General features: G+C 35.4%; 1 protein-coding gene across 18 annotated transcripts in view; it reads left to right on the forward strand.

Annotated features, from left to right (window-relative positions):
- The first annotated feature begins 966 nt into the window (after nt 1–966).
- Nucleotides 967–20,129, forward strand: part of LOC128693550 (short coiled-coil protein homolog) — a 48,394-nt gene continuing 29,231 nt past the window's right edge. For 2 of the 18 annotated variants that reach the window (XM_053783290.2, XM_053783291.2), the window contains exons 1-6: nt 975–1,181; nt 5,261–5,329; nt 6,595–6,711; nt 9,473–9,568; nt 11,652–11,790; nt 18,172–18,221. In XM_053783290.2, the coding sequence (XP_053639265.1) occupies nt 1,178–1,181; nt 5,261–5,329; nt 6,595–6,711; nt 9,473–9,568; nt 11,652–11,790; nt 18,172–18,199 (453 nt within the window). In that variant the 5' untranslated portion in view covers nt 975–1,177 and the 3' untranslated portion in view covers nt 18,200–18,221. Of the gene's footprint in view, nt 1,359–1,949; nt 1,971–5,260; nt 5,330–6,594; nt 6,712–9,472; nt 9,569–11,651; nt 11,795–18,171; nt 18,222–20,129 lie in introns of those variants that run through there. The other 16 variants (XM_053783306.2, XM_053783295.2, XM_053783298.2 and 13 more) reach the window with 15 other exon arrangements.

Raw genomic sequence — 20,129 nt, forward strand, 5'->3', positions numbered from 1 at the left:
AATAAAAATTCCTAGTGGATATTCCTTATTTTCCAATGCTGTGTAAAGCAGATCTAGCATTTTTATAATTGCATCATTAGTGCTTTTATTTTTCCTGAATCCAAATTGGCAGGGGTTGAGTACGTTTTGTGCCGTTATAAATGAATATAGTCTCCTGTGCACGAGTTTCTCAAAGATTTTGGATAGCAATGGTAAGTTTGATATTGGCCTATAGTTGTTTAAGTCTGTAGGGTCACCACCTTTATGTATTGGTGTAACCCTTGCCATCTTGAGTAGTTTCGGGAAGGTGCTAGTTTCTAGTGACTTGTTAAAAAATAATGAAATAGCATGCGAAAAGACATGGGCCGCTCGCTTGTACAGTAATGGTGGGACATGAGACAGATTCCCTGAAGGTGGTAGTCTACACTGACAGGTGTTCAGTTACCTTTAAGGGCAGTCAGTGCCTTGATGCTTTTAAAAGGCTCCTGATTCTTGGAATTGGAACTCTCTCACCTTGGATCAAACATTGCCTTTGAATCCGTAATTCCGGGCATTCGAAAACGCACGAAGTGCGTTTCATAACTAAGAACATTACCATGCCAAAACATACTATTAAAAAAATAACACCCGTAAATATATGTATCGTACAGGAAAACTAAATATTTATATTTATCAAACGCTGTATGATTCCTGTGGATTTAGAAGTTAACTATGAATGTGGTAAATTTATATACATTTTTAAAATGTAGATTATATTAAGAAATTTTATTTAGGTACAGATACACATAAACACAGTTACACAAATTATCATACATAGTGACAATTGTGTAAATTACTTAGAATAACCCAAAAAAGTCAGACGAAGTGACAATATAATTGGATTGTTTGATGTTATATTACGTTGTTTTATACTATGTTATGTTGCCTTATATTTTATTATGTGGTTATTTATAATGAAATATTAGATTAATCTCGTATTAAGTGAAAAAATAAAGTAAACATATGAGGGGCGGGGCACTAGTGAATGACGTCAGTGTGACTGACACTCTTATTGGCATTGTGTCTTACACTACTGGCACTCTCGCTCTTTCCTGGCACTGCCACTCAGCCTCTACAGCAGTACTACAACCTTGAGTGTGTGTGAGTGCCAGGCACCGGCACTCTCCTGGCTCTGCGGTGCCGTGAAAGATAGAAATCAATGAGTTGGTTCTTGCTACACGAGATACTGTTTTGTGCCTTTATTTGTGCTGCTGGGCTCTAGATCCCAGGTTTTGGAGCTGTCCTCCCACTCCTAGGATTGACCTTTGATATACCGCACCCACAAAAACCACCAGTGGTGTACGACCCATAGAGGTTTAGCACTTCCTCACAATTGTAATGTGTGCATCACCATATTGATTTTTTTCTGTTTTCAAGTCTTATTATATTTACGTTGTTTTAATTATTTAACTAAAGCTTTTTATTTGATATATATTTAAACTTACATGAGCTATAAGCATCTTATATATATATATATATATATATATATATATATATATATATATATATATATATATATATATATATATATATATATTAGCACAATTATCAAACATAGTAACATCTATGTAAATTCCCCAGGATAATCCAAACAAAAGTAAAGGTGACTTATTTCCACTGATATCCTTGCAACTTCGGTTATTTACAAAATTACGTAGAATTTAACAAATGGATAATCCATTAAAGTTCAGTACTGTGACTTTTCCAGTGGGAACCTTTGGCTCACACCTAACAAACCAGGGTTTGATCCCTACACAAGTGGCAATGTTGGCTTCTCCTGGGTTACTAACCCTCAAGGTTAATAACACAAACAAAATCTTAAATTGCTGCATCTTGCATATATTAAAGTAAGCAATAAAGGCATAACTAACTAGTGACAGTGAATTCTTACAATAATTCCATTCTTAATGTTATAATTTTTTCATTTCAAGCATCTGTAAAGTAACCTGTAAGTAAGTTTATTCAGGTACACACAAATACTGTTACATATATTATCATACATCTTATTGTGGAAAGGTTTTGCTCTCCAGAAGCTTTGTCAAGCTGTTGCGACAGCTTGTAACAGCTTGATAAAGCTCCTGGAGAGTGAAATGTTGCCTCAATAAAATATCACATTAGTTGCATTGTGTCCTTTTACCTAGCAACATATGTGTAGATTACTTAGGATAACCAAAAAAAGTCATTGATTTGTTTCCATTGGGGTCCTCAAATACCCAAACCATAGAATATATTAAGAGGCAGCCCATTTCTTGGGTAGCAATGCTAACCAGTGACCAAGCTAATTTAGCTAACACTGGAACTGCATGCTTAATCTATTTCTAGTATAATTCAGTACACTTGTAGCAAAAACAGCATGCATAATGTCTGTATATTTGGTAGAAGTATAGTTTATTAAATGGATTTTTTTAAATCCATATTTTACCATATTTTTAAAATCTATGACAAGATTTTAAAAATTCATATAATGGTTTGATTTATACAGTACATAAATAAGAATAATGCTAACAAATTAGTCAAAAAAACATATAGATATGGCAAATACAATTACCAAGCATTTTTTGTAAAATAATCTACTCTAAGTCAACCTTCATAAGCTATCTTAAAGTATCCTTTTTTTAGCTTTTATTAGATTGTATTTTGTTATAAATGTTAATTAATTTTAGTTTAAATATTATTACCTACACATAATTAAAAGTTATAAAAGCACTTGAACAAAAATTTCACTATGCCAAAGCTTTTGTTGCTAGTAAATGTTTGTCTTTCTGTGCTTCACACTTCAATATGAATATAATGGTACTAATTGTTCAGAGTGAGCTTTACCATTTTGAGGAGGATTCATGCTAATTTTTCAGATGATAAAACTGCTTGCATGAAATGAAGACTAATGATGCTTTAAGACATTTTTGCCTGTAAGTGTTTTGTTCCTTAATCCCTATAAGGGCATGATCAAGTCTGATCAAATGGCTGGTGGAATTCAAGTGTTGTACACACACATTTAGGTTGTCACTAATGCATGCACAGATGTTTTTGTTGAGATGTTTTCCTAGGCTTTGTATAGTTTCCCCAACCTCCATAAAGAATGATGTTAACCCCTGTATTGACTGGCTCAAGTTTCTAAACTGGTCCTGGTGAGATCTTTGAAGGTTGTTCTGGTTGTATGGACAACTAACATTGTCCTGTGCCAGTACTGTAGTTTGGAAACATTACTGCAGCCAGTAGTAACAGCCTGGTTGATCAGGCTCTGATCCACTAGGAGGCCTGGTCACAGACCGGGCCGCGGGGGCGTTGAACCCCGAAACTCTCTCCAGGTAAACTCCAGGGCAACTTGACTGATGGGACGGATTACAACTTTGTTCAAAATGGTGTTAGCACATAGGGAATTGATGATTTGAATGGCTCATTTCTTAGTCTTTAACCCCTTCAGGGTCCAAGGCCCAAATCTGAAGTGGTGCCCCAGTGTCCAAGAATTTTCAAAAAAAAAATTTGTTATTTTTTCTTATGAAATGGTAGAGAATTTTTTTGTGAAGGTAATAAAACAAAAAGTACGAAATTTGATGGAAAATTGACGAAATTATGCTCTCGCGAATTTTGCCGACTTTGACTCCCATTTTAGGCCAATTACATTATTCCAGTCAACCAAATTCTTAGCTATTTCACTAGTATTACTTCTACTCTATCGATTGAGCACAAGAAATCGCCAAGTCAACTGTTTCAACTATAAATTAAAGTGATCGGAAATTGTTAATTTGGCCAGTTTAACACAAAGTTCAAAATATTCCAATTTCAAAATAGGGTCCAGAATAAACAATGTAGGTATTCCTGGAACTAAACTAACATTTCCTCTGTTCATTAGTTACGTTTTGAGGCTTTACAAATAAATTCCATTTTGATTTTTTATTCACATAATGAGTTTTTATTCACACCAAAAAATAGAAGATTTACTGTTATGCAATACTGTAATAATTGTATAAATATCATCACCATATTTGTGAATGCATATTAGACCCACCAGCTGGCGTGTATTAGACGTGTGAGGTCGTTTGTTTACTCTTGAATATCGGCAAAAATTTAACATTTCTGCTACTTTGAGCTCAGTTTCAAGCCATTTCCAGTGCTAAATCAAAATCATCTCTATTTCTGTAATATGTCTTCCATTCTATCAAATGAGACCAAGAAATCACAAATAGAACTATAAAAAACATACGAAAAAACACTGCAAAGTCGCTGTTTTAATCGAAAAATCATGATTTCAGTTTTTTTCTCATTATACACAGCGTGCTGCAGGATCTGTTTTATGTGGTGCACACATACCACATAGATGTATTCTCTCATATCTAGGCCCAAATGTACCACTCACAGTTTATCAGAGTGAGCTGAGCTCATGACGTAGATCTACGGTTTGGACCCTGAACGTAAAGCCGTAGATCTACGGGACGGACCCTCAAAGGGTTAATAAAAAGAGAGGAAAATGTAGCTCAGTAAAAGTTTCACATACGTATGAGCATTCCTCATCAAGACACTCGGGGCTGCAAGTTGTGTGTGCTCTCAGGAAACATCTAATGAAGATGCCTGTCTAGTCTTAGTATCTTGACTAAAATAAAAGTAAGAAAGATAATTATAGTTTGTAGGCTTCTTGTCATTTTACCTAACTAATCTTCACTTAATGTCAGTTATGCACTGTACTGTATTTTTTAAATAAATTAATGGTGTTAGATAGGAACAGGTGGAGGCAAATAGTTTTTATGACTTGATGTGCTGTTGGAGTGTGAGTAAAGTAACATTAGTAAAGGGATTCAGGGAAACTAGTTAGTTGGAATTGAGTCCCAGAGGTGGAAAGTACAGTATCTGCTCTATGAAGGAGGGGTGGAGATATGTTTCGGTATTTTAACTGTAGTGTCAGCACGCCTCTGGCTAGACAGTGATGAAGTGAGTGGTAGTGGTGATGCAAGGGCTTCTTTTTTTGGGGGTCACCTTGCCTCGATGGGAAACAGCCGATGTGTTAATAAAAAAAAATGTTGAATGGGAGGTCCTCATTATTTTTTATAAACAATGAAGTTTTTAATTGTATAAGTCAGATAGTTCATAATTCATATACCTTGCATAATATGGAACTTAAGTACAGTATTAAGAGATTTTGTTCATTGTCAGAAGTTGATAAAAATTATTGTGTGAGTAGCATTTTTGCTCTGATTTGAGAAGTCTGCCATTCTTGCCACCATAATATTCATTGACTTTCTTTCAGAGAAAGAGTGGATGATGTCTAGCTACCAGGATGACAACAGCATACCTCTGGTGGATGATGACCCATCAGGTAGGTTGTCCACACAGTTACTGTAAGTGACTTTCAATATGCATTACGTTTCCTCTCACTTTGTGGGTTCACGTTGTGAATTAATTTTTATTCAGTTTTTCATTTATATCTCCAGTTTTATAAGCATGATAGACATTTACTGTAGGTAATCAGTGTGATTCACAAGATGCACTGACAATTATTCTTATATGGAATTAAGGGTTGCTGACCTGCTTTAGCTTAGTACATCTCCCATGGCCCTGGGTTGCACCTGCTGGTATATGTGAGGGATAGGATAATTGTATGGATAAAGACAACTACTGTAGTACTCAGCACTTCTGAGAAGACAGCTAGGAAATGAGTGATGGTGAATTTGCTTTCCTTCTTTGCTTCACCTTGCTTTGTTGGCTATATGCCCTCTCTCTCTGGTAAACAGGTACTGTAGATACAGTACTTAGAGCTTTGTCATTTGAAGGTCTCATCCTAGGAAAGAGGATTTAAAAAGTCCCAAAAGAAATCAGCCATTTAACTTGTTTTTTCATTGGGTTATTCTAAATTGCCATAATTCATTACCGAGTTAATAGAATTTTTTTTTATGCAGTTTATGATATTCATGATAATACATGGTAAACTGTGTATACATTTGTAGTGGCTTGTGGTTGAATATCATTCCACCTAGTATTACTGTTGTTTTGTGCCTTGTAAATGGTGACCAAAAATGGCATAAGAATGACTTGCTTATAATCAGAAAAATAGGAAGAGGGAAGCAACTGCTGAAACTGTGTGTGTTTAAATTCAGTGTATTGTAAGAATAAAGACATGGAACTGTGAGTGCTTTTGAATATGAATGTTACAGTAAAGAACTCTTCCCATGAAATAAGGCATGTACATATTTACCCAAAGGATACCTGAAGGATGTTTTCAGGGGTCAACTCACCAGTGGTCTCATCCTAGACCAGGCCTCCCCTCCTAGTCTCTGTTATTGGCTCAGCTGACTACATATATGCAATGGTGGGATTTCTTTTATCATTTATCTGGAACCCCCATTGTTGTAGCTTTTCACTTGCACTCGGGAAGTGAGGAGAGGTTTCATTCTTATGTTAATCACTTTGTATTGCTTCATTTTTTTGTCTGTTACATTTCTACAGATATTCTATACATTAATGGCAACAGTGGCTCCAGCCATCATTTCCCAAGAGAAAAAAGGCATATTTTGTTTTATTATTCATTACTGATCCATTATCTTTGTGTTTGCAATGCACATTGACGATAATTGTACTTCACAGTGGTGTTGGATGATGATCGGACAGCAGCCTCTGAAATATCCGACTCCACTCGAGGTCAGAGTTTGGAATCTATTCCATCTGCATACACAAATGGATCCAACAGTCCTCTGCACAACAGTGAGTTTTTTTTTCTGTATTCACCATTGCTTATGTTGCGCTGTATATTATTTTAAAAGTATTTTCTATTACTACTTAGGAAAGGGGAAAAACACCATTGGATTCTGGTGGAAGTCTTTAATAATTTTTGTTTTAATCATCATTTTTAGATGAATTTAGTGGTACAATAAGACTGAAAAAAATAATGCATAATAAACATACAGCATATACATTAACCCTTTGAGGGTCCGTGCCATAGATCTACAGCTATACGTTGAGGGTCCGAACTGTAGATCTACGCCATGTGCTCAGCTCACTCTGATAAGCTGTGAGTGGTAAATTTGGGCCTAGATATGAGAGAGTACATCTATGTGGTATGTATGCACCACATAAAACAAATCCTGCAGCACACAGTGCATGAGAGAAAAAACTTGAGATCTTAATTTTCGATTAAAACAGCCAGTTTGCAGTGTTTTTTCATATGTTTTTTTATAGTTGTATTTGCGATTTCTTGGTCTCGTTTGATAGAATGGAAGATATATTACAGAAATCGAGATGATTTTGATTGGTTTTAATAATGGAAATGGGCTGAAACTGAGTTCAAAATAGCAGAAATGTTAAATTTTTGCCGATGTTCAAGAGTAAACAAATGATCCCACACGTCTAATACACACCAGTTGGTGGGTCTAATATACATTCACAAATGTGGTGATATTATTTATACAATTATTACAGTATTGCATAACAGTAAATCTTCTATTTTTTGGTTTGAAAAAAAATTCATTGTGTGAATAAAAAATCAAAATGGAATTCATTTGTGAAGCCTGAAAACGTAACTAATGAACAGAGGAAATGTTAGTTTAGTTCCAGAAATGCCTGCATTGTTTATTCTGGACCCTATTTTGAAATTAGAATATTTTGAACTTTGCATTAAATTGTCCAAATTACCAATTTCCGATCACTTTATTTTGTAGTTGAAACAGTTGACTTGGCAATTTCTTGTGCTCAGTCAATAGAATAGAAGTAATACTAGTGAAATAACTAAGAATTTGATCGGCTGGAGTAATATAATTGGTCTAAGATGGGAGTCAAAGCCGGCAAAATCGCCGATGCTGACACGTCAAAATTCGTGAGCGCATAATTTCCTCATTTTTCCATCAAATTTCATACTTTTTGTTTTATTACCTTCAGGAAAAGATTCTCCACCATTTCATAAGAAAAAATAACAAAATTATTTTTTGAAAATTCTTGGACACTGGTGCGCACTTTGAAATTTGGCCTTTGTACCCTGAAAGGGTTAATAGGGGATACATTCCTGAGGTTGCCATAAATGATATTTTTTGGATAACACTTTTGACCATAGTATTATAAGGATAATGTTTAAATTTAATGTTCTGTAAAATGTATGCAAGTGACACAAGGTGATTACAAATAATGTGCAAATGATGTAGTGTGATATTACAAAATCCTTAAATAAAGTTAGGCATAATCTATGCCCTCCCTCACCTGTCAAGACTTCTGTGATCAGTAGTCTGACTAATCAAGAGCAAGTCAGTCTTGTAATCATCTCTTAACATGTAAATAATCTTATCTCCTGTATTTTGAAGTACTTGTTGTTGCCCTCTTTTTCTTGTAGGAACCCCAAGAATACATACTGTATGTATATTTGCAGGACCATCCCTAGGAATGTATATTCTGTACTGTGAATACATGAGTTATAATAATACCAGTCATGTGTACCAAAGTTGTACTGTACTTTCAAAATTACTTTTCTGAAAAATCTTTATGAAATTCTCCATTTTTTAGAAATGGCCATTGGTAATATTGGAAGCATGGTAGAACACCAGTATCAGTGGATTCGGTTTCCGCAGTATACCATGGCCCGAAAATAACCCTTAATTTTGCTTAATAATGCCCCCAGAGCACAACAGTGGTGATGGTGGAAGTTCTCAAAGCCTAAGAGAAACTGTGAAGTGCTTCCCATTAGTGAAAAAATGCTAATTCTCAACTTAATATAACAAAAAAAAATCATATACTACTAAGGTTGCTAAGATGTACAGCAAGAATGAATCTTCTATTCATGTAGTATAATGATGTACAATGTATTTTAACATTATTGAATGTTAGTAATGTATTATTCTGCGTAATTTATCAATTAAACCCTATCGTAGGTATATGTATACATAAACAAAAATGACTTGCATATAGGGCTTGCTACTATCCGTGGTTTCGGGTATCCACAGTAGCTCTTGGTACATGTCACCTGTGGATATGGGGGGGACTACTGTATATATAGACATATCTTCTTCCTAAACTTTAAGTAAAGCTGTACATTTTGTTACATTCTTTTGAACCATTTCTGATTGTCTTGAAGTACCCATATACTGTACCTTTATATTCATATATGTATACTATACAAAGATGCAGAAATATACTATAAATTCACTCTAATGCAAAAAATACAAATCCATATACATGACCTCAGAAACTTGTATATGGACAAGCTTAACTAGACTGTTGCATGGTAATACTGTGTAGTTTTGAAGAAAAATTTTGATTCTTCCTTTTTATTACTTATTTTATATGAAGATAATTGTTGTTTGCAGGAACATCTTAACTGTTGTATCTATGCACCTCTGGCAACCTGGTGATAGTGTGAATGATGGTGAAAGTGCTTCTTTTTTGGGTTACCCTACCTTGGTGGGAGATGGTCATTGTGTTGGAAAAAAAAAAAGGAGCTTCCTAGTAGCATTATATTTACAGTATGTACTAATTTGCACAGTTGTTTCAGGCTTTGGGCTAGACATGTCACCTGATGAGCAGGAGGAGAAGGCCCGCCTCATTGCTCAGGTGCTGGAGCTTCAGAACACACTTGATGGTGAGGAGTTTTGAGCACTTACGTTGTACAACTACTAGGCTTTTTAACTTTTTATCAAGAATAGTAAACAGTTTGAACCTCACATTGGCACATTTGTTAATTGCTCACATAATGAATGAAATTGATCATATTTTCAGATATATGCACTTACGAGACAAAAATATATATGCACTTCAACACTCGTGTAGGTAATTGCACAAGCATGCATTTTTATATATAAATACAGCTCTCCTCACTTAGCGATGTACTCGTTTATCGACGACTTGGACTTGGGACAGGCTCTCTGACCACTATGCATACCTAAATAATGTATATTAGAGCTGATTTCCTCTATTCTGTTTATTTCAGTATACAGTACACTACTGTATAAACATTTAAAAATATACCAGAAATGTTATAAATGGTGCAAAGGTGACATTAAAACAATATCAAAGATGATTGACACAAACCCACTAGTATTATAATATGCTCCTCACTTAGCGACGAATTTGTTTACCGATGAGGTCATAGGAACTGAATTCTGTCATTAAGTGAGGAAAGGCTGTATACACATTATAGTTATTTAATAGCCTTTTTATAATTTGTATTCCTTATCTGTAGTTTCCTATTCATAATTACAGTACATATTACATATTTGTAATTACGAATATGTAAAATGGACTGTAATATGTCTAGTAATTAATTGCTCATTTAATTATTTAAAGTTTCCAGTGGTTGTACTACACATATCAGCAGTTGTATTACACAAACCAGTGGTTGTACACACATCTGTGGTTGCATTACACACATCTGTGGCTGTAGTACATGCATCTGTGGTTGTAGTACACGCACCTGTGGTTGTACACGCACCTGTGATTGTAGTACACGTACCTGTGGTTGTAGTACACACACCTGTGGTTGTAGTACATGCACCTGTGGTTGTGATTGTAGTACATGCACCTATAGTTGTAGTGCACATATCAGTGGTTGTACAATTTACATTAAAATTGTCTTAAAAAATTAGGAACACATCAGGTTTTACCAGCAATACAATGTTGCAAATTTGTAGAATTTGGTCCCAAGGACCAGAAAAAGGGATTTAATTTGATGTGAAGTAAGATAATAGTGTGTTACGGAGTGGTGTTTTTTTTTAGTTCACCTTCATTGGGCACAGGAGAATTAGCCACTCCATGAAAGTCCCTGAGTTGATTGAATGAAGAAATAATAGAAATCTTAATTTGACTCCTGTTTGTTTCTCTGGCAAGTTTTAGCTGTAGTGTATAGTGTAGAGGAAGGAAGAATGTGAGTTTGATTCTTTACATTCTTAAGTCTTTGAGCATGTTTAGCTTTCATGTTGCTGTGTGCATGTGCTATTGAGTCAGTGAAGGATTGAAATATCCTTGTGTAGACATATTTTCCAGCTGAAGTGCATCTGGGTGTGTCTAATATTCACATGTACCTAGATGTGGGCCACTGAACTTGTTTGGTTGTGATACATAATTAGTTTGGTCAGTTGTACGAATATAATGATGTGAATGCGTAATTTGTTCTTTCATGATTTAACCCGTAAATGGTCCAAGCAGATCTACATTCACATGCGTAGTGCTCCAAAAGTAGATCTACTTTTTTTACGTATTTTCAAATATAACAAAAAAAAAAACGTAGATCAAAGTTTTTTTTACACGTTTTCAAATGTAAAAAAAAAAAAATGATGATCTACTTTTTTTACATACTATCAAATGTTGAAAAAGTGTATATATACATTTGGACCGTTTACGGGTTAAGGATGGGGAGGATTTGGGAGGGTATGGGATCTGTGAGGGAGAAATTCATTGTGGGACGTTGAGAAACACTGGCCTAAAGAATTATTTTCTTATTTCTAGGTAAATCTTTCATGGGAATTCAGTAAATAAAAACTTATTTGAAATCAAGTAAATGCATTCTACCTATTCATTTATCATGTATGTTATTGCATTATATAAATTAATTTAATAGTGCCTTTGCTTTCCAAACATGTACAATGAAGTAGTAGCTCTGACTCTAATAGGTTTAATGCATTTTATGTGAATGCAGGTGTATAATAGTGTACAATGATGTTCTACAGATCTCTCTCAGCGTGTTGATAGTGTTAAGGAAGAAAATCTTAAACTTCGCTCTGAAAATCAGGTGCTTGGCCAGTACATAGAGAATCTCATGTCTGCTTCATCAGTGTTTCAATCTACATCACCTAAAACCAAGAAGAAGTGAGTATTAGCTATGTTCAGAAGCTGTCATGAAACAGTACTATGATCACACACTTGAGAAAGGGTACAAATCTCTCAAGCTTGTAGTACATTATATGACATTTCAGATGGCCTCAGATTAATAGTGTGAAATGGCAAAGATTTAAAAAAAAAAAATGGTATTTATATATTGTGGGACTGATTATTTTTACTTAGTTCTACAGCTTAAACATGATTTACTTTTTATATAGATTTTTCTGTTTTATTATCTTTTGAAGCTTTTGTCATGTTAGAGTATTGTCAATCATGTCAATGTGTTTTATTTCATTGTTATCACTCTCAAGTTCTTTTGTATGTTTTAGTTTAATATGAGTTTTCTTGATCAGTTTAGTGAATGTTGATTTTGGATGTTTTTGCTTGACACAACTTCTTTTTGTCATGTTTTTTGTGTTGTGAATTCCTTTGCTGTGTTTGAGTAGTACAACTCTTGTTGTGAGTTCTTTTGTATTGCTTTGGTTTTCTATGAGCTCTTTTCTTATATTTTACTTTGAAGTTAATTCTTTCATAATATTTTGTTTTTTTTTTGAGTTCTTTGTCATATTTAACTTGATGAAAATTTTAATGTCTTTTAGTTTCGTGTAAATATTTTGTTTTACTTTTATCTTAAGTATTTTTTGAAATGTTTTGGGGGGGTTTTCAAATAATTATGGTTCCTTAGCAGTTTAGTAAAACTTTATTGTGTGGTAGTCCAGTTAACTTACTGGTAAATGAAAATAGTGACCATGTGGCTTGCTTGTGACTTAATGGCAACACCATTTGTCAGTTAACAAATATATTACACACCAATTTAAATGACTTCAGTATTTAATGTCTGGTGTTCAATTAATTCTTTTATCACTGGTGCAGTTATCATCCAGATCACACACACAGGAGCGCATACATCCTATGTTTAGGAAGTTGTGTATGTAGAATTGAACCCGTTTGTTTCGTGCATTGAGTTACAAAATATATTTATATCCTAAATTAAATATTTTGAAGGATATTAGGAATACTATTTGAATTTTGGTTTTAGTATCCCAGTTCTTTAATCAAGACATTGAGTACCGATAGTGCCTTGTCACGCTGTGTTTCGAGCATGCTGTATGCTGACAATTTTGGAAAATTTTTAAGAAACTTAAATAATTTTCTAAAGAGGAAAGTTATTACTTTGTTATTATGTTTATGGATGTAGAAAGGTATACTATACCCAACTCTGATAAGCATGAGGATATTAATGAAAATTTTGCAATTTTGTCTCTTCTAGTAGAGTACTGAGTGATACTAGATTTCCTTAGGCATTTGGTGTCAGCTTAATATGCTAGAGGAATTGTTATTTCTCAATATAGTTTTGTAATAATTTGCTGCCTTAAGTATCTGCTAATGGGTTCACTTGAGGATCACTGTTGGCACTCGCAAATAAGACAAAAGACTTATAATAAGACATTGATTTTGAATAATATACTTGAAATGAAAACTTGTACAAGGCCAATGGTCCTATACACTAACTGGTGAGACATATCTTGAAACACCAATATGTAGAGGATGGTGGATCCAAATTCAGTTTTGTGGTAACTGAGCAGGGAGATTGAGGCAAGTCTAGGTAAGATTTTGCCATCTTTTACATAGCTCTGATGAATTAGGCCAGGATTATCCATACCTTGTGGACATGCCTACCACTTTTTGTTAGATCTTGGCTCAGAAAAAATAAAAGGGCACAGTACCATGACTGGAACAATACTCAAATAGCCTGCACTTAGGAGACTGAATCGTGTAATAATGTTTTGGTCTGACTTCGACCATTAACCCTTAAACTGTCCAAGCGTAGATCTACGTTTGCATGCGTAGCACTCCAAACGTAGATCAAAGTTTTATTTTTCATTCCTTCAAATTTGGCACAATAGGCTTGAGTTGCCTAGACATGAAAGAATGGGTCTGTGCACTCAGTGTGTGCACTATTAAAAAAATCTGGGAGCACTTAGTACCTTGTGGGAGCACCAGTTCAATTGAGTGCCAGCTAGAGTAAATAGCGTGGCAAACACCAGGGATTCACTGATGCCATGTCGCATTAACACTCCCATTTTAAGAGAAAAGTAAAAATAGGTTAGATAAATACACAAGTGAGTGTGGGTGGGTATGAGTTGGACCTGGCTAGCTTGTGCTACTAGGTCTGATGTCATGGTCCTTCCTTCAATGGATGTGACCTGACTAGGTGGGTCATTGGTCTAAGCCAGGGGGTAAGGGTGACATGTATCTGCCTTGTATGGGCCAGTAGGCCTGCTGCAGTGTTCCTTCTTTCTTATGTTCTTATGTATTCGACAGGCTGGCCGGCTGGTTTGCTTTGGCTGTCTCTGGCTCTCTCTCTGTCTATATCTCTATCTGTCTATATCTCTGTTTCACATGTACACAAGTACAGTTATTATACAGTGTAAATTACCTAGGATAACCCAAAAATTCCAAGCAAAGATAGATAGACAGACAGACAGATAGACAGAAACATGTTTGTGTGTATCAGTGAAAACAAATAAAGCCAGGGTTCCCCGAGCACCCATTTATCAAATGTCACCGAGCTGATAACAAATGTCATAACATGATTCTTCAAGGAGTGTGATGTACGTATACTCCAGGCAGACAGAAAGACAGATAAGCAGAGACAGACACAGGCAGGCAGAGACAGATAGACAGGCAGATAAATAAACAGAGAGACAAGACATGTTTGTGTGTAACAGTGATAACAAATACAGTGAGGGTTAGCTAGAGCAGTGGGCATTTATCAAATGTCACTGGGCTGTCAACAGTATAGGGATGCCTTTCATAACAACATGCTTCAGGGTATATATCAGGGTATCTAAAACATTGCTGGGATCTATAAATACTTTGTATATTTCTAGACAATAGTAAATAACCCAGGCAGTTGTAAATGTTCACCTGTCAATGTGATTGTGACTATTTGAGCACTATTTCAGTACCTAATATTAGTGTCAGAACAAAGATTGGCTATGAAATTACAAGAACTGTTATAAATTGTAATTATCAGAACATAAAAAATATATACTAAATTAAAATAAAAATGAGAAAAAAAGGTATATCAGCAACACTTCTGCAAGCGGCAGGAGTCGATGTTGCCAACAGGCGAGCATCCAGAGCCAACTTCACAGTCTTATATCTTGGTAAGTACCGACTCTAAATTTTTTTTTAATCCTATAACATGTAGAAAAATGTGCTCTTCATTTTAAAAGAAAAAACATTTTTTTTTTATTTTTCAAAATATTCAGAGCACCACGTAAGTGAACGTAGATCTATGTTTGGACAGTTTAAGGGTCAATTAGTCACACAGACTGTGTGACTAGTTAATGGTGTGTGGTGCACTGAGGCATTTGTGGAGACAATGTAGCCCATGGAGGCAAAACGGGAAATGTATGAGAGTCTAGTGGTACCAGCACTCATATACGGGTGTGAATCATGGGTTGTGAATGTTGCAGTGAGGAGGAGGCTGGAGGCAGTGGGGATGTCGTGTCTGAGGGCAATGTATGGTGTGAATATTATGCAGAGAATTCGTAATTTGGAGATTAGGAGGAGGTGCAGGGTTGCTAAGAATATTATCCAGAGGGCTGTGGAGGGATTGTTGAGTTGGCTTGTACATTTCGAGAGGATGGAGGGTGTATAAATCTGTAATGGACAAAAGGAGGGGAAAGGGTCATCCTAAGAAAGGTTGGAGGAAGTGTGTAAATGAGGTTTTGTGTGCAAGAGACTTGGAACAATAAGTAGTAGGTTAGTAGACAGCAACCACCCAGGGAGGTACTACCGTCCTGCCAAGTGAGTGTAACACGAAAGCCTGTAATTGTTTTACATGATGGTAGGATTTCTGGTGTCCTTTTTTCTGTCTCATAAACATGCAAGATTTCAGGTACGTCTTGCTACTTACACTTAGGTCACACTATACATACATGTGCAAGCATTTATATACACACCCCTCTGGGCTTTCTTCTATTTTCTTTCTAGTTCTTGTTCTTGTTTATTTCCTCTTATCTCCATGGGGAAGTGGAACAGAATTCTTCCTCCGTAAGCCATACGTGTTGTAAGAGGTGACTAAAATGCTGGGAGCAAGGGGCTAGTAACCCCTTCTGTATAAATTACTAAATTTACAAAGAGAAACTTTCGTTTTTGTTTTTGGGTCACCCTGCCTTGGTGGGATACAGCTGGTTTGTTGAAAGAAGAAAGAAAAGACTTTTTTTTTTTTTTTTTTTTTATTCGCCGGTATTCTCCTTGAATGTACAATAGGTGTATGAGAGAGCATGTTAGATAGGAGTGAGTGGAGGCAAGTGGTTTCTATGATTTGACATGCTGTTGAAGTGAGAGCAAAGTAACATTTATGAAGGGATTCAGTGACAACCTGTTAGGCAGAGCTGTGTCCTGGAGGTGAGAAGTACAGTTCCTGCACTCTGATGGGAGGGGTGGGGCAGTTTGGAGGAGGGACATTTGAGCTGTAGCATCAGCACACTTCTGGCAAGACAGTGATAGTGAGTGATGGTGAAAGTGTTTCCTCAGTGAGAGATGACCAGTATGTTAAAAAACAATTATTGCAAAGTTATTGCAGTCCTCTCTTTCATCGAGTAGTAGGTCCTGGCTGCTGCTGATGATAGTCAGTAAGCCTTTGCTGTTCTGTTTTAGCTTGAGAATATATTGATGTAGATATCATTAATCAGGTTTTTTAAATTGTAATTGTATCTTTAAATTTTATTGATTGATGCCAGACATTTGCTTTCAGTTCTTTTATTTATTTATTCTAATGAAACTTGACACACACATTGAGCCTTCACTTTTTTATTATATAGACTTAAGTTCAAATACTATATTGCAGCATTTGTGCCTATTTCTTGTCTTCTGAAAGATGTAAAGTCTTTCAGAAGGCTACTTAAGTTGAGAAAAGTTTCCTTATTAACTAGGGTAAAGGGAAGTTAAAGGGGTTCTGGCTCAACCATTTTTTGACACTGGTGTTATGGGTGGAAAAGAATTTTTGTTGCTGCACAATTTCCTAATGCAAGTACCCACAAGGCAGGAGTTGTCTTGCATCCTCTTTTGTGTTACTACACTGTATGTACATTTGCTTGGAGGTGATGGACTTAATACAACTGGCCTTATTGTTTTGGGCTTGACCTAAAACTGTCCTTGTTGCTCATAGGCTGACATAAAGCTATCATTGTTTCTTTAACACAGAATTTCAAAATAACACTTTTAAATTAGACTCCATTGGTGAAACATTATAGAGTACACAGTATCATAGCACAACATAGTCTAAAAGCAAAACCAGAAGCCTTTTACCTCAGGAATGATCAGTGAGTTTAAACAATAAATGTTGATACCTTATTTTCCAGCATATAAGGTATGCTTTTTTCCCCACAAAAAGCCTTGGAAAATCAACCTGCACCTTATATGCTCAAGGTCAAGGTGAAGGGTAGGATTTGGTTTACACTTTCAGTTGTTTACTGACATTGCATTACAACTGCTTCGAAACATTGTCTTATGTATTCCGGAAAATATGGTACATTTCTAAATGATGCATCATTGATGGCTTTATAATGTAATTCCATCAGGAAATGAGAAACAATGCCCTACTATTGTCATTATGAGTTTACAGTTAAATACAAATACGAACTACAAGATGACAGACTCAAACACATTACAGTTAAACCATAAATCATAAAAAGATATTTCCAACAGGTAGCCAGCTGAGTCTTTGCATGCTCCTGAAAAACCAGGGCATAATCCTGAGGGTGTGAGTACACCATGCTGAAATCCCTTTCTTAACATAATCAGCCTCTTCGTCGTCATTTCCAGGAAATTTGCACTATGCATATGAGAAAGAGCTTTTTAATGGATCTTTTTATTGCTTCATTTACTCCCTCAAGGGAGGTGTCTTCATGTTGGTGAGGGGGCTCTTGATCCAAGGAACTGGACTTGCACTCCTCTCCTTTGGATGGAACCTGAATTTTTCCCATTCCCCAGGCACTATTCGCACCCCCCACCCCCTTGAATTTACTGTTTCCCTCTGATTAAAATAAATAAAATTGCTTCATTTAATCTCTTAAGCTCTGAATTTATAATAAGTATCTACAGTATACTGTATTTGTTACATTAAATGCATTATGTATTTTCATGTATTTTTTAATTACAGAAAAGTTGTACTTTTTCATAAGTAGATCTGAATGATTGTACATGGGTTTAGCACTTTATAAATATAAACATAATTTATATTTTTTTTTTTTTTTTAAGAAATTTAGTTCATGTTCCCTTGTTAGAATATGCATACCTGTGTCTTGTGGTTAGTCTTATGAACTGAGGAATACATTGAAGCTTTCATTGCAGTAAGCAGTGGCGCCAATTTGAAGCTTGAGATGTATGGGAAGTTTCCACAGGTAAATTGACACATTTATTACAATCTAAGCGCTCCACATGTGCTATAATGGCAAGATAGAAAACGTATGACTGTGCAATATGGAGTCATTTATCTTGTCAGAGCATATACAGTATATACATTACCAAGTGATATGTGTAATTTTGGCAGGATAGGCATTTTTGGATATAGTATGTAGTGTTCAAACAGTGTATGATGCATGGGTCATTAATTTCATGGCAGTTAAAAACCAACAAATAAATTTTCAAGTAATGTATTACTCTTGTAAACTGTATTTCATTATTATTATTCTTGTATAAAGATAAGAACACATGTATTCAGAATATGGAGAACCTTTATTTGGTAGACATAATGGAGGGGGTTGTTCAGTCCAGTAGATTGAAGAAGCCCTGGCCAGTGAGATGTCTTCTAAATGAAAGTTCCCCACATGCTGAATGAGTGTCTTGATGCATTTGTCAGCACAGTATAAATTTTATACAATACCCACAAGTTGATGACTAAGACACACATACAGCACTTGGCTATCTTTGAGGGAAAGTTTCACCTACAAAGCAGGCTTTGTCAGTTGAATACAGAGATGATTTCAATGTTGGAGATGGTTGAAGTGAAGAGGCAATTCTGTGGTGGTGATGATTCCCTCGCCATATATAGAAGGTAGTCAGCTGATCATTTTCTATTAAAGCTGAGGGACTTTTCACTTCAAAATTACCTCTCCATTTCCACTGTCTGTAGTATTGTGATTACTTCTGTATTTGACTGATGTACCCAGCCTTTGCAAGTGAAATGTTTTGGTTAAAAAGATATGTATCTAAGTGCTGCATGTATCATATTCATCAGTTTGTCAGTACTAGTTTCCTTGTGGGATATGCATTTTATTTTGTTTCAAAATTTTAAGACCCTAATCATTTTTTTCCATTGTTGCAGAGGATGTTAGAATTAGAAACCTTTGAGACAGAGGGTAGCTACATTAATACATTACGTACTGTTTTATGGTAAATATAAGTAATCTAAATAACCTAATGATAAATAAAGCGAAATCACAATCTGTACAGCACAGATAAATGACTCTATATGATATTCTCGTTTGCAATAATTTTTTAGTTGACTCGATCACAAATGCTTTCTTTATCTTCACTTTGTAAAGTACATCTTACCATATGCCTGTGTTGGTACAGTTACTCACTGCTGGCATCCTCCACACTGGCCTTTGAGCATGTCATATATGTATGTACAGTAACAGGAAAACCACATTTCATAGTTACTAGCTATTGGAGGCTTTTACCAGTAATATACTGTAAGCTGCACCTTATTTCATGCTCATTTACTCATTATTTTTTACTTTCTCTTTTGCTGTAGTTTGTAGATCTTAATTGGATTTTACATACATTGCCTGAAATGATGAGACATAATAGGCTTGTTCTTGAAAATTAATTTATGGAACAAAAATTCATTAAATCAGTGGTATACAGTACCAACAAGTTGATGAATTAGATATGTCTTTTATTTTGAAGATGTTTTGCCATCCAGTGGCTTTTTAAATGTCAAACAGGTGTTACAAGTACAGTGGACCCCCGGTTAACAATATTTTTTCATTCCAGAAGTATGTTCAGGTGCCAGTACTAACCGAATTTGTTCCCATAAGGAATATTGTGAAGTAGATTAGTCCATTTTAGATCCCCAAACATACACATACAAACGCACTTACATAAATACACTTACATAATTGGTCGCATTGGGAGGTGATCATTAAGCGGGGTCCACTGTATTTAATTCATCAGAATAAAATTCACAATACTGTGATGAATAATTCATAACTAACCTATAATTTGGCAATGAAAATTTAAATGGCATTTTAGTCAAGGACTTGAGAATGGTCTAGGATAGATTTAAAAGTAGTCTAAAGTCTCAT

The sequence above is a fragment of the Cherax quadricarinatus genome, chromosome 57, assembly GCF_038502225.1.
Source record: "Cherax quadricarinatus isolate ZL_2023a chromosome 57, ASM3850222v1, whole genome shotgun sequence".
Taxonomy (NCBI): domain Eukaryota; kingdom Metazoa; phylum Arthropoda; class Malacostraca; order Decapoda; family Parastacidae; genus Cherax; species Cherax quadricarinatus.